The sequence below is a fragment of the Oncorhynchus tshawytscha genome, linkage group LG31, assembly GCF_018296145.1.
Source record: "Oncorhynchus tshawytscha isolate Ot180627B linkage group LG31, Otsh_v2.0, whole genome shotgun sequence".
In the NCBI taxonomy this organism is placed as follows: Eukaryota; Metazoa; Chordata; class Actinopteri; order Salmoniformes; family Salmonidae; genus Oncorhynchus; species Oncorhynchus tshawytscha.
In genome coordinates this window covers 18,925,413-18,942,934 of record NC_056459.1, presented here as the reverse complement: position 1 = coordinate 18,942,934, position 17,522 = coordinate 18,925,413, and the positions used below count along the sequence as shown (strand labels likewise).

Genomic DNA, 17,522 nt, shown 5'->3' with positions numbered 1-17,522 from the left:
GATCAGAATACTGTATTTGTAAAGATATTTGTAAATATATTCTATTTCTCAAAATGGGCCAAAAGAAACCCTTCATAAGCCTTCTTTGCTGTGTGTACTGTCTTCTGATGAGAACAGCCTTCAGACTTCTGCGTACATTACACATGACTTTCCTTACTCAACCCCGGGTGTGAACAGATTTGATCATTTTTACATTGATTGTGCCAGGGTGTTGGTGCCTAGTGGCCACTCCCTGGAATCCAGTGAGGGTTCAGGCATACCAACACAAAACACATTGTAGCAGAGGTACAACTGTCCCCAAAAGGCTGATTAAATCTTTATTCAATGTGGAATGTAGTTTTCTTCAAAATACCCAATGACTTGCTAAAGCCACTTTTTGATAATGGGCTGTAAAAAAGCTTTACACGGTCTACGCAATGGATCCAACAGTTCTATGTCGTGTTGTGCTCCGTAGCTCCGTTTGTGTAGACTTGGAATTCACTAAGCATGGCACTATGGCAACTTCATAGCACTATGAAAAAAAGCCCATGCCCTCCATATGTACCTCACAAGACTACACAGAGAACAAAAAGTAGCTGGCATTTTAAACCAAGTTGTTTCTACAGTTAAAAACAGATATGTTGGGTCACGTGGGTCGAAAGCGAGACACAAGACTGTTCACACATTCTTACAGGATTGACAACAACACGTGTGTTGTAAATTCAACTGAAGTTGACAGGAAGTGAGGGGCCTAGCCTCTGAAGTCGCAAGTGCATGTGCTTGAGGAGCCACCCCTCTGGGACCAGTGTCAACACCCAGGTCAATGCAGTGTGTATGCATCAGTCAAGAATGGGGCTGATAAACACTTTCATATGCATGATTCCTATATGCATGATTCCTATATGCATGATTTCCAGGAACTGGAAATTACAAATAATAGTAATAGATTAAATTGTATCTCTTGTTCAAAACAGTACATGTGTGTTTTGTGATCAAGCTTATGTCGAAGCCATGTCGAAGAGCCCACATTTTAAATACTAACTGCGTAACAAGCCTGATTCTCATCGCAACAAAAGCCTATCAGATGAGATCAACAATCTAGAAAAAAAATCAAGGGCAATGTTGTTGTGCGTTTTTAAATATTTTTTTCCCATGACTTCTCCTGGAATATGGCTGACCCTGTTTGCGGAGACGTTAGAAAGTGGCCTTGTTTGGTCCCACGAGGACTATCAGCCAGGGTTGTGGCCACAACACCCAAAGAGATCTGAGCATCATAGACTAGTTAATCTGGGGCTTTGTCCCTATAGGGCTCTGGTCAAAAGGAGTACACTATATAGGGAATAGGATGCCAATTGGGACACAGCCTGGGGCTGGGGATGCAGTCAACAGGCCCCACCAAAACCTATTCAACAGTTCTGCCGGTGGCAGCTGCAAAATAAATCAGGCTCACATAATGTGACCCCCTACAGGCCATCACTGAGATATAGGCCTCACATGAAGCACTAGGGTCTGTAACAGGATACATTCACAACACACTATACTGTGCTAGAAGTACTCTTGTCCCCAGCCGGCGCTCTCTACAATTGAGCCTGGGGACAGTTATACTACAAGTAATCTCAGAACACAGAACCAAATCTCATGAGAATGCTGGCCAACTACTTGATTTGGTTAACATTTATGTTAAAAGTCTGCCACAAGAGAGTACATACTGGAACCAGTTATACAACTAGTGCCATTTCGAGGAATCCAGTTGTTCCGGAACATTAGTCTTTAGTTTATGAATTTCCTGTACTGGCTGGAATCAAAATAGAAATGGCCCGACCCTGTAGTAATTGTATTTTTCAAGCTGCTTCGCACAGTCTATTGTTCCGATCAGAATGTTTTGGATGGAGCATAAAACAACAACTGACAGATCATATTGCTACAACAGAACACAGAGTAACATTTTTATCTATGACACATGATTGAGTCATGGACAGAAATGTGACCTGCTCGAACCACAAACTCATCATGTCAGACTGCATGGCTGAAGACATGGGAAGTGACAGGGAGGGGAGGACATGTATTTGGACTAGACACTGTGGTTTGGATAGAGAAGGGAAAGAAAGAAGTATGTCATTTGAAATACACCATCATTCTTCATGAGGGATTATGAGTGAGGTAAAAGCTAGAGAATAAAATGAAACCCATTTGTTAGAGAAAAACCCAAATCTTTCTCCCCCAAGTCCCTACACCAACAATAATACCCAAAGCAAGAGGAGCGGTAGGCCTAACCTTGGAAAGAAGCAGCAGCTAAAAATACATATAGTAATTCTATAGTACATTCCAAATGAAACGTGACTAACATGGTGTGGAGGGAGAATAGCATAAAACTGAAGAATGCATTCTAGGGATTGATTTATTCCAGACAGCCTCTTCATCATTAATGTCAGCAGTTTAGCTTTGCCTGGGTGTCTCCAGAGAGATGATGCTTGAAACCATTCAGACCACGCCCCAAATGGCACACTATTCCCTATATAGGGAAACTACTTTTGACCAGGGCTCATAAGGCTTTGGTCAAAAGTAGTGCACTATGTAGGGAATAAAGTGCCATTGGGGACTTAGCCTGTGACTAACGTGGAAGTCACTACATCATAATGGGTCAGTGTTCTGACTAACCTCACTGATGTACTGCACATGACAGAACTGAGGGATACTGTATATGACTTGAACACTGTTCTGAGTCAAGACTGAGGTGGTACAGGCTGTCCCAAATGGCACCCTATTCCTTATGTGGTGCACTACTTTTTACCAGATCCATATGGGTTCTGATCAAAAGTAGTGCAGTAAATAGGGAATAGGGTGTCATTTGTGATCAAAAGTAGTGCAGTAAATAGGGAATAGGGTGTCATTTGGGATACATAGAGACCCGTGAGCCAAGCCCAGAAGCTGTGGTAGCAAAGGACTTTGAAGTGCAGGGTGTGCCATGATGGCATAATACAGTTGACATGGCAGAATATTGGTGAGAGGACACCCTAATCAATAATATCTTAGGCAATACAGAGAATTTAAGAACAGCATGAACCATACATTTGATAGGTTGATGGCAGATTTAAACACTTATGACTCATAGTAGCCAAATGTGGAACAGGGAAAATACTTTTTGGTTATGATATGGAAATCCTGTGGTTGAAAGGCAGTTAAGGCAATTCTTTGAGGTCTTTTGAACATGCATTATGAAGTAGCGCTACCTAGTGAAGGAATGTGGTGTTGCACAATGGCAGTACAAGAACATTCACTAACAAACCTGCATATCTACTTTAAAAAGGTTACTATTACTACTACTATCTTTTCATCCTGCATTTCAAAACAGGAGTCTGTATTCACCAACCTGTTTCAATACTATGCAGTACGCATCATGTTTGATCTTTATAAACAAGGGAACATTCTAGAAATAGCATGGGATAGGCTGTCACGGTGTTGTCACCTGGTTCACTCAAACTGTCACTATTTTCATAAAACAAACTCAGTCGATGAGAACTGCCCCACAGGAATGCCATAATGACTTCATATCTGTGTAAACAGTGTTCTTTTAATCATACTTGGGGTCCGAATAAAACTGTTTGAATGTGAACATTGTTTTGATACCATTTCCAGAATCTCACCGACTGCACATCTTCTCTGGGATGAGGGAATTACTGACAAATGTGAATGGTTACGTCCAAAATGGGACCCTAATCCCTATATAGAGCACTACTTTTGACCAGAGCCCTATTGGCCCTGGTCAAAAGTAGTGCACTATAAAAGGTAATGGTGATGCTATTTAGGACTGATCCAATAAGAGGGGGGGACTTGGGAGACATCCTAGGATCCCCGAGGCTCGTCTGAGCTCATTGGCCTGTAATTGGTACGTAAATGAGCCATGAAGACACCACAAAGAAACCAGGCAGTAATTGCTGTCAGACAAGGGGAAATCTGATGATAATAAACTAGCTTCTGTGTTGATTTTCCTGCTGTATTATTACTGAAGAATACAGGGTAAAGACAGATGGTGACTAATGATTTACTGAAGCGTAGATTTTTAGCAATAAACAAATGTATTGTAATTTCAAGGTTTTATTACAATCTTATGCAAAACAAATCTCAAAATAAAATAAAATATTAAAAAGAAGCTGGGATATTCTAGAGCTACAAAACTACACAATGACTAATACAAAGTAAAACAACTTTTTGTTACAAAGAGAGAAAAATGGTGGGAGCTACATAATAAATAGTGCATTTTCAACCCTATACAATACGGTGTTATCCAACCCCCACCTGCATCTTGAGTAACATGCAATAACACACCTTGTCTGCAGGAAAATCGTGAAACAGAAATATTTCTGATAGCAAGTGAGAGGCAATGTTTCATGCAATGTACACAATAAAGACAGTTAAAGTTCAGAGGGGCTCTCTGCTTCACCGTAGACCTTTGTCTGGCCACTTGATCAAGTCGAATAATCCTGTGGAACAAGGACAATATAGACAACAAGAATTAAAAGCAGAACCTAAATCTTTCTAATAACAAATGTCTTTATTAATAGCTCAATGCAAGCAATGAGCAGACATTTAAATGTTATGTTGTCCCACAAAATGAATAGCTTACCACTCTGGGTTTTTTGTTCACTTTCATGTCAAATCTAAAAACAAAACAATGCAAGAGTTGTGTTAGGTAGGCCAATTTCAGGTTTGACTAAATACAACGGTAACTAGGGGGGACAACAAGCACCACTACAGTTACTCAAGCTAAGAGACCAAACCACAACAAGACCACCAGAGCACCATATGAACACCTGGGTTGCAGCGAAATATGTTTGTTTGTACTCAACCTTTGACCTCCCCATCTCATTTTGGCAGGAAGAGCAGCTTTTTTCATAACTGGATTAGGGGAACTTGACCTTTTGGAATGAAACCATGAAGGGTCAAGAAATACACTAAACTTCTATAGAAGAAGTGTTTAAGCCCCTATGATTCATAAACACTTAATAATCTAGTGTTGAGTCTACAGAAGCTAGGTGTTAATACCTTATTATAAACAACACATGATTTGAGAAATGAAGGGTTCATCCCCAAATGGCACCCTATTCCTTGTATGGGGCCTGGTCAAAAGTGGTGTACTAAATAGGGAATTGGGTATCATTTGGGACATTGTTGAAGATTTGGACATGCAATAATGATAGTGAATCTATGAGGACGCATGAACCGACAGAGCTAGAGCGACAGAAGCAAAACAGAGAGCTGAGGGATGGAGAGAGTGGGAAAGTCAGGATGGGGTCAAAGAAGGTGGGGGTTGTATCCCAAATGGAACCATATTCCCTACATAGTGCACTACCTTTGACCAGAGCCCAAGAGCAGTGCGCTATGTAGGGAATAGTGGTACGTAGCCAGGATGTATCACCACAGGAAGCAGGAAGTAAAATTGGAGACTTACTCAAAGTCATAATCAAACATGGCAGAAGGGCTGGGGCAGCGTTAGGGGAGGAAAGAGCAGCAGTAGTTAGTACACCGGCCTGACTCACTCTAAAGGGATGCCTACATATCTGTAAAATTAAACTACAACAATATTTTGTCTTTTCACAAAATGAAGCGTATCTTATTGAGCAGATCTGGCGCTAAATATATTAAGCTACATACAACATAACACAGTGGACAGAAACAGGTGTGATAAGCTTACTATTCCTCACATTCCAGCGCCAACACAAACAAAGACTATCCACTTGCTATAAACCAGATGTTTTAACACTAGTACACCCAATCAAACTGACCCTGACAACTTTAAAAATGGTGTGTTGCTAACCCAAGAAAAACAAAAACAGTACAAGCTTAGCAGCTTGGCCAAAGAAACTTCAGAGTCAGAGACAATGTGCATTATCCATAGCAATCAAAAAGAGTGAGAGAGCACAGCACAGATTTCAGACTCGACAGTAGGGCCATGTTCAGTTAATCTTACATTTCACTCATTTAGCAGACGCTCTTATCCAGAGCGACTTACAAGAGCAACACTCTTAACTGCTAGGCTACCTGCCACCTGAACATTCCACAGCAATGTGTCCTACTGAAAGCCCCCTAGGAGTTAGCCTAGACCAGAGGGGATGTATTTAGGAGTTAGCCTAGACCAGAGGGGATGTATTTAGGAGTTAGCCTAGACCAGAGGGGATGTATTTAGGAGTTAGCCTAGACCAGAGGGGATGTATTTAGGAGATAGCCTAGACCAGGGGGGCTGTGTTTAGGGTCAAGTACCTGTGTCTGTTTTTGTTCTTCCTCTTCTTGTGGCTTCCATGGTGACTGCCTGAGGAAGAGGATGCAGCCTTCTGAGGTTTGAGGTCCTGCAGGGCCCCATCTGCATCCTCTGTGTCCTCCTGACTGGGCTCATTCTCCTGGTTCTGGAGGTCTGGGGACGTGTCGCTCTCTGTCCCACAATGGAGCAGCATGTCACACTCACATCTATCAGTATCTCAGACAGATATATGCAGTGTGCTAAAAAATATATATAGTAATAAAAAAAGTTGCATGCAGTTGTTCTGAACCAAATACCTACGCTTTTCATTCATGTGATCTGGTATCCCACCGAGTGCACAGACAGCCTGTTCAACAAAGGCGAAAAGTTGGTCAGACTCAGCATTTATACATTCTTGCAATCATACACGATCTAGCATGAACATATTGAGAGGACAGGCAGAGGATAGAGTGAGGTGAAGCACTCACTGCTACAGAAGTGACGGAGGACTTGCTGAACAGACGCTCTGCCTCCTTGAACTTTCGGTTTCTTCTGTCCGTCTTGCTGTTGGAATTTCTATAACGGAACAATACAGAACAAGGTAAATACAGTTTAAGTCGAAAGTTTACATACACCTTAGCCAAGTACATTTAAACTCAGTTTTTCACAATTCCTGACATTTAATCCAAGTAAACATTCCCTGTCTTAGGTCAGTTAGGACCAACACTTTATTTTAAGAACGTGAAATGTCAGAATAATATTAGAAAATGATTTATTTCAGCTTTTATTTCTTTCATCGCATTCCCAGTGGGTCAGAAGTTTACATACACTCAATTAGTATTTGGTAGCGTTGCCTTTAAATTGTTTAACTTAGGTCAAACGTTTTCAGGTACCCTTCCACAAGCTTCCCACAATAAGGTGGGTGAATTTTGGCCCATTCCTCCTGACAGAGCTGGTGTAACTGAGTCAGGTTTGTAGGCCTCCTTGCTCACATACGCTTTTTCAGTTCTGCCCACAAATTTTCTATAGGATTGAGGGCAGGGCTTTGTGATGGCCAATCCAATAACTAGACTTTGTTGTCCTTAAGCCATTTTGCCACAACTTTGTTAGTATGCTTGGGGTCATTGTCCATTTGGAAGACCCATTTGCGACCAAGCTTCAACTTCCTGACAGATGTCTTGAGATGTTGCTTCAATATATCCACATAATTTCCTACCTCATGATGCCATCTATTTTGTGAAGTGCACCAGTCCCTCCAGAAGCAAAGCACCCCCACAACATGATGCTGCCACCCCCGTGCTTCACGGTTAGGATGGTGTTCTACTGCTTGCAAGCCTCCCCCTTTTCCTCCAAATATAACGATGGTCATTAAGTTCTATTTTTGTTTCATCAGACCAGAGGACATTTCTCCAAAAAGTACGATCTTTGTCCACATGTGCAGTTGCAAACCATAGTCTGGCTTTTTTTATGGCGGTTTTGGAGCAGTGGCTTCTTCCTTGCTGAGCGGCCTTTCAGGTTATGTCGATATAGGACTTGTTTTACTGTGGATATAGATACTTTTGTACCGGTTTCCTCCAGCATCTTCACAAGGTCCTTTGCTGTTGTTCTGGGTTTGATTTGCACTTTTTGCACCAAAGTACGTTCATCTCTAGGAGACAGAACGTGTCTCCTTCCTGAGCGGTATGACGGCTGCATGGTACAATGGTGTTTATACTTGTTCATCTGTACAAACAATAATACACGTGGTACCTTCAGGCATTTGGAAATTGCTCCCAAGGATGAACCAGACTTGTGGAATTATAGAATTTGTCAGATTTCTTTTGATTTTCCCATGATGTCAAGCAAAGAGGCACAGAGTTTGGAGGTAGACCTTGAAATACATCCACAGGTACACCTCCAATTGACTCAAATGATGTCAATTAGCCTATGACATAATTTTCTGGAATTTTCTAAGCTGTTTAAAGGCACAGTCAACTTAGTGTATGTAAACTTCTGACCCACTGGAACTGTGATACAGTGAATTATAAGTGAAGTAATCTGTAAACAATTGTTGGAAAAATTACTTGTGTCATGCACAAAGTAGATGTCCTAACCGACATGCCAAAACTATAGTTTGTTAACAAGAAATTTGTGGAGTGATTGAAAAACAAGTTTTAATGACTCCAACCTAAGTGTATGTAAACTTCCAACTTCAACTGTAGACTGCAAACACAGGCTTGATGATTCAATATCAACTATTCACTTTTCATGTCTAAGTGTGCTGTACCATGTCATGCTTACTTTTGGTTGGTGAGATATCTGTCCCATCCTCTGATGATGTTCCCATACATCTGGGTATCTTCCAAGTAGCTGCCCTCAAATGCATAGATCTGTCGCTCCAAGTTCACCAACGTCTCCTGTGGAAAGTATGCAAAAGGCATTAGACTTTGCATTTGTGGTTTATGAAACGGACAGAATGTGTTATTACAATATAGCCAGAGACTGTACCAGCACAGATAAAAGAGGACACTTCTGGAACCAGAGCCATGATGTACAGTATGAGGGTATGCGCATAGTAGGTTTTGGCTGCTCCTTGTGGGCAAAATAAGTTACTACATAGTAACTAGCCCCAGCGACACATTGTACCTATACATTGAGTCCGGAGTAAAATAATCTATACCCACCATGCTCAATAAAGGCATGTTACATTTTATCAAATGTGCGATAACTCAATTAGTATGGCAGCTAGCTAACGAGTTAGCCACAAATATGTTGGTAGAAAGCCGAGGCCTCGTCGTAGTAACTAGCGTGGCCTAACGTTAGTTAGCTAGCTAGCAAGCTAACTTCCAAATAAAGAATAAGATGCAGCAATATACGCATATAGCAAGATATTTAGCGAAATGGAAACGTAGCTAACTAATACACTTACCGCAAGTTCTTGTTTCCTCTTGACCAGCTCCGAGAGTTCCCGACGTGTGTCGGGAATCTGTGGTGGTGTCGCTTTTGCATGCATTGCCATGATGAATCTTCGAAAAACAAACAGCCGCGCGTCTTCAATGATGAAGCCAAATAAGCAGTAAAAACATTCGCCACGTGTAGGCGCTAGATGACAGGTTGCGTGCAAAGAGCCAAAAGCGTTTAATTATCTGGCCTCACCCTCTTTGCTTTCCGCCAAGAACGTTTACTCGCTGTCATGGCAACATATCATATGCGGAAACACTGTATCCTCACTCAGAAATGTGTTTCTGGCTACTGTGACAGCAGTTTGGTAAGATATAAATTATTGCATCCTATGATCACTTTGCGTGTTTAGCAAATGTAGGTCGATGATCATAACAAAAGTCTAAATCCTTCTGAAATTATTTCAATTTATTTTTTACTTGTGTTTTATCATGATCATCGAGCTACATTTACCTTGCAAATCGCTAGCTTGTGGCTACTAGTCGTCAGCTAAATGTTAGCATGCTAACGTTAGATGTTGCAGTATCGTTGCCATTACAAACTCTCTTCCCTTCTAAACAGATTGTCAGGCGGTACAAATGCATCGGGCACCTGTCCTTCCAGTTGTGTTGAATGTCTCTTAGCTAATGATGGGCAAAATACACAAAGGATTGAATGACAGTAAGTGTCATTTTTTTCCTTTCATCCTTTGTAGACCTAAAGTAACGATCTGCTCAGACTTCAGATATCTCTTTTTATATTCATCTAGGCTGCAAACTTCCAGGATACATATCATCAATACCCACCAAATACCAAACAGTGGTGATAAGCAATGAGGATAAGAAAGGGTTCTTGTCACAAGCTAAGAGGTTCCTTTCAGAAGACAGTCAGGTAGATATGTCAACCAGTTAATCAATCAGTCCTCCAGCTAATCAATAAATCAACCAACACAATAATTGTCCTATTATGATATGATTTTCAAATGTGGTTTCAGAATGAAAACCCAGGGCCAGGCACATATATGTCTCACAGGCCTGCTGAAATCAGCAGCCCCTCCTTCTCAAAGAAAGGTACAGGAGGCTTTGCATCCCAGGTCAGACATGTTAATGGTACTCTACTCACAACCTCAATCTCTTTGTTCTCATCAGTAGAATCCTCATGAGATTTTAATTAAATGTATTCTCAAACTTTACCGATAATAGGGATCAAATAAAGTGTCCTTAGGATCTTAGAAACCCGATGAAGCTTATGTTATAGATTATTAGGTAGGTCTATACTCTCTTAAAACCCGGTCCTCTGCCAGACTTACAACGCTTACCTAGGGCATCTTCTCTTCTCCACTAGGCTGTCAGAGTTCCCCGTAACCCTCAGAGAGGTATCCCAGGACCAAATGCCTATAACCTGCAGTCCTCTCTGATCCACAAACACAGCTTTGGCAGGGGAGGCTCCAGAACTTTCCGACTACCAGTGGCTGTACAACATGATGGCCCTAAGAACAAGACACCAGCCCCTAATCAATATCATGTAAGTGCAGTATTCAAGGTTATTCACAACCTAGGTTATATGAGAATACCTTTAAACAGGTCAACATTCACAAAGCCGTTGGGCCTGACGGATTACCAGGACGTGTACTCAGAGCATGCGCGGACCAACTGGCAAGTGAATATAAGTGAAAATAAATGACTACCGCCCTGTAAAACTCACATCGGTAGCCATGAAGTCCTTTGAAAGGCTGGTCATGGCTCACATCAACACCATCATCCCGGAAACCCTAGACCCTAGATAACAACCTCTCCCTCAACGTGAGCAAGACAAAGGAGCTGATCGTGGACTACAGGAAAAGGACGGACGAACACGCTCCCATTCACATCGACGGGGCTGTAGTGGAGCGGGTCGAGAATTTCCAGTTCCTTGGTGTCCACATCTCCAACAACCTATAATGGTCCAAACTATCACACCAAGACAGTCATGAAGAGGGCACGACAACACCTTTTCCCCTTCAGGAGACTGAAAAGATTTGGTATTGGTCCCCAGATCCTCAACAAGTTCTACAGCTGCACCATTGAGAGCATCCTGATTGGTTGCATCACCGCCTGGTATTGACAACTGCTCGGCATCCGACTGTAAGGCGCTACAGAGGGTAGTGCGTACAGCCCAGTACATCACTGGGGCCAAGCTTCCTGCCATCCAGGACCTATATACTAGGCAGTGTCAGAGGAAGGCCCAAAAAAATTGTCAAAGACTCCTGTCACCCAAGTCATAGACTGTTCACTCTGCTACCACACGGCAAGCGGTACCAGAGCACCAAGTCTAGGTCCAAAGGCTCCTTAACAGCTTCTACCCCCAAGCCATAAGACTGCCGAACAATTAATCAAATGGCCACCTAGACTATTTACATTGACCCCCCCCCCCTCCCTTTGTTTTTACACTGCTGCTACTTGCTGTTTATTATCTATACATAGTCACTTTACCCCTAACCTGTACCGCTGCACATTGACTCTGTACCAGTACCCCCTGTATATAGCCTCGTTATTGTTATTTTATTGTGTACTTTTATTTTATTTTTTATTTTAGTTCATTTAGTAAATCTTTTCTTAACTATATTTCTTGAACTGTATTGTTGGTTAAGGGCTAGTAAGTAAGTATTTCATGGTAAGGTCTACCTGTTGTATTCGGCACACGTGACAAATAACATTTAATTTGATTTGATGAGAAGAGGGAAGCCATGTTTTAGATCCATATTGGAATGTAAAATATGAAATACTGTACTTTTTTTCCCTGTATACAATAGGCTTACATGTTTGTGTACTGAACATTTTACTCAAAAGATGTTGCTATGAAAGTACAGTCGTGGCCAAAAGTTTTGAGAATGACACAAATATTAATTTTCACAAAGTTTGCTGCTTCAGTGTCTTTAGATATTTTTGTCAGATGTTACTATGGAATATTGAAGTATAATTACAAGCATTTCATAAGTGTTTTTTAATTTGTTTTCTAAGTGCTTTTATTGACAATTACATGAAGTTGATGCAAAGAGTCAATATTTTCAGTGTTGACCTTTCTTTTTCAAGACCTCTGCAATCCGCCCTGGCATGCTGTCAATTAACTTCTAGGCCACATCCTGACTGATGGCAGCCCATTCTCGCATAATCAATGCTTGGAGTTTGTCAGAATTTGTGGGTTTTTGTTTGTCCTCTCGCCTCTTGAGGATTGACCACAAGTTCTCAATGGGATTAAGGTCTGGGGGGTTTCCTGGCCTTGGACCCAAAATATCCATGTTTTGTTCCCCGAGCCACTTAGTTATCCTTTTTGCCTTATGGCAAGGTGCTCCATTGTGCTGGAAAAGGCATTGTTCGTCACCAACCTGTTCCTGGATGGTTGGGAGAAGTTGCTCTCGGAGGATGTGTTGGTACCATTCTTTATTTATGTGAGTGAGCCCACTTCCTTGGCTGAGAAGCAACCCCACACATGAATGGTCTCAGGATGCTTTACTGTTGGCATGACACATGACTGATGGTAGCGCTCCTCTTGTCTTCTCCGGACAAGCTTTTTTCCGGATACCCCAAACAATCGGAAAGGGGATTCATCAGAGAAAATGACTTTACCCCAGGCCTCGGCATTCCAATCCCTGTACCTTTTGCAGAATATCAGTCTGTTCCTGATGTTTTTCCTGGAGAGAAGTGACTTCTTTGCTGCCCTTCTTGACACCAGACCATCTTCCAAACGTCTTCGCCTCACTGTGCGTGCAGATGCACTTACACCTGCCTACTGCAAATCCTGAGCAAGCTCTGTACTGGTGGTGCCCCAATCCCACAGCTGAATCAACTTTAGGAGATGGTCCTGGCGCTTGCTGGACTTTCTTGGGCGCCCTGAAGCCTTCTTCACAACTATTGAACCACTCTCCTTGAAAATCTTGATGATCCGATAAATGATTGATTTAGGTGCAATCTTACTGGCAACAATATCCTTGCCTGTGAAGCCCTTTTTGTGCAAAGCAATGATGACGGCACGTGTTTCCATGCAGGTAACCATGGTTGACAGAGGAATAACAATGATTCCAAGCACCACCCTCCTTTTAAAGCTTCCAGTCTGTTATTCAAACTCAATCAATATGACAGAGTGATCTCCAGCCTTGTCCTCGTCAACGCTCACACCTGTGTTATTAACGAGAGAATCACTGACATGATGTCAGCTGGTCTTTTTGTGGCAGGGCTGAATTGCAGTGGAAATGTTTTTTGGGGATTCAGTTCATTTGCATGGCAAAGAGGGATCACTCTTTGATCAATCATCTGATCATTTTCATAACATTCTAGAGTATATGCAAATTGCCATCATACAAACTGAGGCAGCAGACTTTGTGAAAATTAATATTTGTGTCATTCTCAAACATTTTGGCCATGACTGTAGTGTTTTTGTTTAAAGACTTGCCTTTATTCTTGATGCTTTAGGTGTCTTTCAATGGGGTAAAGCCAAACACGTTAGTGTCCGCTCAATCAGTATTTCTGTCAACAACTGGAAGGAGTTCTATGTGCTCAAACACTCTAAAAGGACCATCGCCATGTAAGTATTACACTTTTTATTAAAGCATTATATTTTTGCTAATTGGGAATATAATTTTTAATCGATACTGCATTACATCGACTCCTCTACAGGATTTTATATATGATACTGTTTATCTTTGCTTGTTCAAGGTCACTACAAAGTCAATGATGCCATAACTCAGAAATGCCCCAAGGTTCCCCTCTCCTGCTTTAAGTCCAACTCTGTGAGGATCCAGTCCCCTGTGAATAACCATGTCCCAGGCCCAGGCACCTATAGTCCCTACCAGGCCCCAGAGCCAGTCAGGAGAACCATCCTACCGTGAGTAAAAGCACAGGGTCCATATGGAGTGCTGATTTAGATGATGTTTTGCCTTTTTGATCAGAATGTTTAAGATTGCATGGACGGGGGGGGGGTCCTGATTCTAGATCAGCACTCCTACTGGGAGACGCTTTATGAGTACGGATCCAGGACTAGCAGGGTAATCGTTTCTCTGATAACATCTCTCTGGTCTTAAACTCCTCTCCCATGCCCTTTAACCCTTGTCCAAGGAGGAGACATTACCTGGGAATATCAGCTCCCCCTCTGATTCTTCTGAAGAACCCTCCCCTGCCTGGCCCTGGGCAGTATGATGTAGTGAACTATGGAGAACCGACCAAGCACTTCATGTCCAGTGCCGTGTTTGTTTCTGGGACAAGCCGTTGGACCCAGGATGTGCGCGGCCAAGGAGTTCCAGGGCCAGGTGCTGTATTAATGACCCTTCTTATCACACTAACGGTTATAGTGGCCATTTTTCGTTTTCTGTTATACTATATTATTTTTTACTATTGTTATTGGTATTCTTAAAAAAATACATTCACGTTTAACTTTCATTTCACTGCAGAGAATATTGATTGAACTTAATGTCACTTTTTGTTTATAGGTTACTATGAACCAGACACATCATCAAAGCGGTCTTTCTTATACAATTACTCCAACAACTGGATTCCAGCATGAAGCACTTGAGGCAACTCACATTGCTTTTGTGTGGGTGTTTTTGCATGTGTTCACACCACACTGTGCATATATTTACTAGTGTACTTTATGTGAAATTGTATTGTGGTTGAGTGGCTTGGTGTGGGAGTTTGTTTCTGCATGTGAGGAAGGTTTTGTACAATGTATTCATGTGCATTCCATGTACTGTACGCATGTGTTTCACTGTGACTAAAGAGAAAGATACAAATCACTTCATATTTCCATCTATTCAGTAATTGTATTTCCAATACAGTGTCTTCAGAAAGCATTCATACCCCTTGACTTATTCCACATTTTGTTGTGTTACAGCCTCAATTCAAAATGGATTAGATTCCATTTTTTCCACTCAACAATTACAGCTGTTAGTCTTTCTGGGTAAGTCTCTAAGAGCTTTCCACACCTGGATTGTGCAGCATTTTCCCATATTATTTTCAAACTTTTGCAAGCTCTGTCAAATTGGTTGTTGAACATAGCTAAACATCCATTTTCAGGTCTTGCCATAGATTTTAAAGTACATTTAGATCAAAACTTTAACTCGGCCACTAAGGAACATTCACTGTCTTCTTAGTAAGGAACTCAAGTGTAGTTTATTGTCCTGCTGAAAGGTGAATTAATCTCCCAGTGTTTTACATTTTAGTCATTTAACGGACTCTCTTATCCAGAGAAATTAGGGTTAAGCACATCGACAGATTTTTCACAAAGTTAGGCTCAGGGTTTCAAACCAGCAATCTTTCAGTTATTGACCCAACGCTCTTTACTGCTGGACTACCTGCTGCAAGACTGAACCAACCGACTGAACCAGATTTTTCTCTACGATTTTGTCTGTGCTTCTCCATTCCATTTCTCTTCCCGCCTGAAAAACTCCCCAGTCCTTAACGATTACAAGCATACCCATACATGATGCAGCCACCACTATGCTTGACAATATGGAAAGTGGTACTAAGTAATATGTTGTATTGGATTTGCCCCAAACATAACACTTTGTATTCATGTTTTGCAGTATGACATTAGGGCCTTGTTGCAAACAGGATGCATATTTTGGAATATTTGTATTCTTTTTTTTTCACTTTGTAAATTTGGTTAGTATTGTTGAGTAACTACAATGTTGTTGATCCATCGTCAGTTTTCTCCTATCACAGCTGTTAATCTCTGTAACTGTTTCAAAGTCACCATTGGTGAAATCCCTGAGTGGTTTCCTTCCTCTCTGGCAACTAAGTTAGGAAGGATGCCTGTATCTTTGTCGTGAATGGGTGTATTGATACACCACCCAACGTGTAATTAATAACTTCACCATGCTCAAAGGGATATTCAATGTCTGCTTTTTTAAACCCATCTACCAATAGGTGCCCTTTTTGTGATGCGTTGGAAAATCTCCCTGGTCTTTGTGGTTGAATCTGTGTTTGAAATTCACTGCTTGACTGCGGGACCTTGCAGATAATTGTATGTGTGGAGAACAGAAATGAGGTAGTCATTCAAAAATCATGTTAAACACTATTATTGCACAGAGTGAGTCCATGTAACTTATGTGACTTGTTAAGTACATTTTTACTCTGGGACATATTTAGGCTTGCCATAACAAAACGGTTGAATACTTATTGACTCAAGGCATTTCAGCTTTTCATTTTCGTAAAAACATAATTCCACTTTGGCATTATGGTGTATTGTGTGTAGGCCAGTGATGAAACATCTCAATTGAATCCCTTTTTTAAAACAAATATTTTAATTAATTGATTTTGAATTCAGGCTGTAACAGAAGAACATTTTGAAAAAATCAAGCGGCATCAATACTTTCTGAAGGCATTGTATCGTTAAGAAGAAACATGTGTAAGCATGTTTTGTGCCCAGTAATGTAGAGATGATGGACAGTAATGGTAGTCCCTGACAACTGCTAGTGGTATCATTGTCAGCGGTACACCCCAATAACAGCTGAGCACATGAGACAACGTAGTCAAAGCAACTGTTGGGGACGTGCTGTGGGGTGGGACACTTGGGAGTGGGTCTGTATGAGGGATGGGACACTGAGGAGGGGTTCTGTATGTGAACAATGTGCCTGAGCATGAGACCGGGATAACTTTTAAACCAAAAGACAAATGGCCGTGTCAGTCAGTCACTCCCTTATCCCCTCTCTCACTTCATTGAAATGTTAATACACAGTGGCACGACAACCCATACCCATCTTATCCCTTGTCTCCTGTATATCAGTTAGTAGTCCCCATTAGTGGTTGGTTTACATGATAAATTAGCATGTGCCAGTCCCTTTGACAAGTAGGCTCATGTTCTCAGTATTATGTCTGGAACCTCTGTGTGGTTATGCCTATGGTGCATATTTCAGGGCATTTACATCATCAGTGGCCCAGATCAGGTTCTGCCTGCCAAAGCAGTTTCGACCATCATAATGAGTTACATCTCAGCCTGTTTTGTCTGCCAGATTGAGTTACACTTAGGACACTTGACCACTGAACAAATATGTCAAACTCTATATTATACACAGTCCCCACTGGGCACACACTGGTTGAATCAACCGTCTGTGTCCAGTGGGTCACACTGCAACACAACTTTAAAATTGTGGTTACATATACAGTACCAGTCAAAGTTTGGACACACCTACTCATTCCAGGGTTTTTCTTTATTTTGACTATTTTCTACATTGTAGAATAATAGCGAAGACATCAAAACTATGAAATAACACATGGAATCACGTAGTACCCAAAAAGTGTTAAGCAAATCAAAATATATTTTAGATTCTGGAAAAGTTTGCCTTGATGACAGCTTTTTACACTCTCTGCATTCTCTCAACCAGCTTCACCTGGAATGCTTTTTCAACAGTCTTGAAGGA

At 41.4% G+C, this 17,522-nt stretch overlaps 2 protein-coding genes across 5 annotated transcripts; one reads left to right on the top strand and one right to left on the bottom strand.

The window, feature by feature from the left end:
* Positions 1-4,058: 4,058 nt before the first annotated feature.
* On the bottom strand, positions 4,059-9,346 carry LOC112229556 (chromatin modification-related protein MEAF6). 3 transcript variants are annotated; one of them, XM_024395460.2, is made up of 8 exons: positions 9,123-9,346; positions 8,495-8,610; positions 6,703-6,790; positions 6,536-6,581; positions 6,238-6,406; positions 5,429-5,458; positions 4,604-4,637; positions 4,059-4,460 (listed from the first exon to the last, which is right to left on the bottom strand). In XM_024395460.2, exons 1-8 carry the CDS (start codon positions 9,210-9,212, stop codon positions 4,446-4,448), a joined length of 588 nt encoding a protein of 195 aa, XP_024251228.1. In that variant the 5' UTR covers positions 9,213-9,346; the 3' UTR covers positions 4,059-4,445. The 3 variants fall into 3 exon arrangements, with proteins under 3 accessions (XP_024251228.1, XP_024251227.1, XP_024251229.1); XM_024395459.2 differs by lacking the exon at positions 5,429-5,458 and adding an exon at positions 4,827-4,895; XM_024395461.2 differs by lacking the exon at positions 5,429-5,458.
* Positions 9,334-14,897, top strand: stpg1 (sperm-tail PG-rich repeat containing 1). Of its 2 annotated transcripts, XM_024395457.2 has the most exons (9): positions 9,334-9,461; positions 9,716-9,814; positions 9,903-10,024; positions 10,128-10,226; positions 10,478-10,657; positions 13,582-13,693; positions 13,825-13,993; positions 14,224-14,414; positions 14,595-14,897. In XM_024395457.2, exons 2-9 carry the CDS (start codon positions 9,781-9,783, stop codon positions 14,666-14,668), a joined length of 981 nt encoding a protein of 326 aa, XP_024251225.1. In that variant the 5' UTR covers positions 9,334-9,461; positions 9,716-9,780; the 3' UTR covers positions 14,669-14,897. The 2 variants fall into 2 exon arrangements, with proteins under 2 accessions (XP_024251225.1, XP_024251226.1); XM_024395458.2 differs by lacking the exon at positions 9,334-9,461 and having other exon boundaries at positions 10,128-10,203.
* The last annotated feature ends 2,625 nt before the right edge of the window (positions 14,898-17,522 follow it).

Coding starts and splice junctions, on each gene's coding strand:
- LOC112229556 (XM_024395459.2), bottom strand. CDS start 9,212: ATGGCAATGCATGCAAAAGCGACACCACCACAGATTCCCGACACACGT. Junction 6,791..8,494: donor AGATATCTCACCAACCAAAA/GTAAGCATGACA, acceptor GTTCCGTTATAG/AAATTCCAACAGCAAGACGG. Junction 6,407..6,535: donor AGATCACATGAATGAAAAGC/GTAGGTATTTGG, acceptor ATTGTGGGACAG/AGAGCGACACGTCCCCAGAC.
- stpg1 (XM_024395457.2), top strand. CDS start 9,781: ATGATGGGCAAAATACACAAAGGATTGAATGACA. Junction 10,025..10,127: donor TCCTTTCAGAAGACAGTCAG/GTAGATATGTCA, acceptor ATGTGGTTTCAG/AATGAAAACCCAGGGCCAGG. Junction 14,415..14,594: donor CCAAGGAGTTCCAGGGCCAG/GTGCTGTATTAA, acceptor TTTTGTTTATAG/GTTACTATGAACCAGACACA.